The sequence below is a fragment of the Berghia stephanieae genome, unplaced genomic scaffold, assembly GCF_034508935.2.
Source record: "Berghia stephanieae isolate SIO BIC M18660-M18661 unplaced genomic scaffold, UCSD_Bste_1.3 scaffold2056, whole genome shotgun sequence".
Lineage (NCBI taxonomy): Eukaryota > Metazoa > Mollusca > Gastropoda > Nudibranchia > Aeolidiidae > Berghia > Berghia stephanieae.
The window spans coordinates 818-4201 of record NW_027623131.1 but is presented as its reverse complement, the minus strand read 5'-3'; the positions used below and the strand labels follow the sequence as shown (position 1 = coordinate 4201).

General features: G+C 31.8%; 1 protein-coding gene across 1 annotated transcript; it reads right to left on the bottom strand.

Annotated features, from left to right (window-relative positions):
* Nucleotides 1-1018: 1018 nt before the first annotated feature.
* LOC144961298 (LITAF domain-containing protein-like) lies at nt 1019-3028 on the bottom strand (the record flags this gene model as incomplete). Its single annotated transcript, XM_078894539.1, has 2 exons — nt 1019-1834; nt 2818-3028. Coding segments are annotated over 2 exons (320 nt in total), but the record flags the coding sequence as incomplete, so codon positions are not given.
* Between the last annotated feature and the right edge of the window lie 356 nt (nt 3029-3384).

Below are 3384 nucleotides of genomic sequence, written 5' to 3'. Positions count from 1 at the left end.
TCAAAACAATTGAATTCAGTGTTTACCGGCCTATAAACACTGCTGGTGATTATCATGACTTAGTGATGAAGTCTGGAATTAAATTCAAATGTCAACAAATTAAAATCGTCACTTTTGCATAAATTGGTGATAAACAAATTTTGCTAGAATTCATTAAATTAAACATTGGTCCCATGACAATAAAGATGAAAACCAGGATCGTTTAAATTTTAACACTTTCTTTTTAACTATCATGGATTTTTAACGGTTCAAACAAAATCTAGTACAGTTTCTATTTATAGTGCTATGCCATATTAACATGACATTAAAATTGATCACTTATCACACAGGGACAATTTAAGCAGCTATCTGCCTTAGGTCCTTGTTTCCTGTTTTCGTTTTCTTATCTACAGATCATTAGGAATCAACTTCCACAATGCTGCCGATGATTTCATTTGCATTTATATGAGCTTTAAATTGAAAATAAATCCTATTTGATAATCATATTCTTGGCATTGTTTTTCATTTTTAAAATATCTTTAAATAAATAATAAAAAAGAAACAAAGAAATAATTAAATAAAACAAAACTTTTAAAAAACATCAAATTTCTGAGTTTCACAATTAGTTATTGTGTTAACAGCAATAATACTTTAAAGGTAAATCAACAAATCCATTTGATTATTATATTCTTAATTTTGTGACCAAATTTCAAATGGTTGAAAATTTTTACAATGATTAAAAGCGTTACTATGTTTGAAATAGTTTATTAAAGAAAAAGTAAACAAACAAACAAAAAATTACCATTAAAAAAAACAAACCAAGATTACAAAAAAAAAAATTTAAAAAAATCCAACAACAAAAAAAAAAACAAAAAAAAAGAACAAGAAAAAATGAAAGGAATAAGGATGCTTACATTGCCAATAAAGCATCAAATGGTTTAATTGACTTATACGTTTCAAACCTGATAAATAACGTTTTGGATCAATTAAGACCACTGCTACCACTTTGATGCCTGTTTTGTTATGGGTCAAACGATTTTACTTATATTTTTTTTTTTTTTTTTTTTCTCTCTAAGAAAGACGTACAATTTGGAATTCTGTTGAAGACGCTTAGCAATGGTGGATTTATCAAAAATGACAGTGAGTTTGATAATGATGATGACAATCCTTATACTTATGGTAAAGATGAAATGATGAAATGGGATAGCAATAACAACAAAAACAGATATGATTATAATGGTGATGAGGATAAATAAAATAATTAAATAATTTCTGGTTTTGAAAATATATATTCTCAAAGGAGAAACCTCATGTGTCTCTTGAATTGTTTTTGATTTTATTCCATGAAATATTGGCTTCTGATTTGAATAATATATGACTCAATCACAGGAATTCACAAATACGAAGAACGTGCTGGGAAATTGGTTGAAACATGTGGAATGTTTTACAAACTGTCCAACAAAGACATTCAAAATGCACTGATGGAGGAAGCAAAAGGTTATTTTTCGCACTAAAAGAGCATTCTCATATTTCTCATAACAAATCTTTTGTTTTTTATGGAGTAAATATTGAATTACAACTTATAAGATGTATGGTTTTTTTCTTAGCAACACCACCATTAAATATCTGTAACAGTAACAATAATAATTGAGCAATCCAAAAGCGTTGTTGTATTCAGTAAAGTATCAAATTGCCAAGTCGTATCCAGTTTCCAGTAAAAAAAACATCCATGTCAATCCAGGTCAGTTACATCCGGCTGTAGCGTGCAATCTGCTGGTGGCAACTGGGGCAGGTATGGATAACATCCTTGCAGCCGTCCACACAAAAGGGGATTAGGCAGCATCCTAGGCCACAGCTATTGACAGATATGAAAAAAACAATATGACAAATATATATATATATATATATATATATATATATATATATATATATATATATATATATTTAGCTCAGATTTAGACATTTAAAAAAAAAAAATTATAGGTCAAATCACAAATAGTCCTTCAGAGCCATAAGGCCCGTGGAGCCGGAATTTATCCCAGTTTCTATTCTACAGATATTGCTTGCTACCCTTTGGATAGGATGCTAGTCTATTGCCAAGTACTTTCTGCCATGTCTAACAGACCCAACTACCCCATCACTGTTGGGGTGGACACTGGAGTCAGGATAAATTCTCGATCTTGATCCCCTTGGATGTGAAGAGAGTGCTCTTCCAACTAAGCTATCTGGACCTACGGTCATATCAGAACCCAAGAAAAGGAAAAAGATGCAGAGTGTTCAAATAGGAGTATATGGTTTTGTAAGTAGGGATTTTCATTTTTAATCTATTCTTGAAATATGCAAGAATAATTCCCACCTTATGTCCATATTTTAAAAAGCACCAAAAAAACAACAAAAAATGAAGAAATATTTGTTTACATTTTTGTGAAAAGTTTACATTTGAGCCTTTTGGGAAGTCTCTTTTGAGAAGTCTTTTCATGGAAAGTACTAAGTTTTGGGCTGAATTTTTTAAATATTTAATTTGAGCTTTCATATCTCTCAATATCCAGTAAATGAGCTTTACAAGCGGTCCAAAGCCAACACCAACATTAAACATGTGGCCTGCAAGATGATACCATTTCTTTTCAACAGCTATTGCTGACTAGGTATTCATTTACCTCCTGATGATGGTGGGAAAATGTAAGTAAACAATCTTTTCCAAGGACTCAACTTAGCACTACAAACAAGATTCAAGCCTTCGACCTACAGATTGAAAACCAAGAGTCATCCAGCAAGACCCAAAGCTTCACAAGGATAAAAATGAATTAAAAAATTTATTCAAAATTCAAGTTTTCTTACCCAACGAGCCACATGACAAAGCAAATAACCCATGTAAAAGTTCCAGTCTCATAGTGTATACCAGTAATGATATCAGCCTGGCAGTGGTTGCATCGTGTACGGACAGGGCTCTCTCGGAATGATTGTATCAGGGCCACTGCAGGTTGGGACACAACCACAGTAGTTCCATGCATTTGGTTTCCAGGGCCATATGTTTGGGTTGGGTAGCCACCTAAAAGAATATTGTGGTAATCATGTTTAAATTATGTATACCTTTGTAAAATAACAGTGATCAGTACACACATAAAAGTACAATAGAAAAAAAATCCCCCCCCCCCCCCCCCCCCCCAAAAAAAAAAAAATAAACAAAGTAATAAACTGAATTCTAAAGACAATAACTGGTGATTGTCATAAAACACGACTTTTTTTGTTGTTGAATCACTGAAGATTAACTCAAATTTGTTAATACCATTATCAAAATAATTTTCTGATAGCTGAACTTAAATGGCAGACTTTGAAAAAGATAAAAATAATAAAACAACTAAAAATTATAGTTACTAACTGGTCAGATTCAGCGTGGGAGCGCAA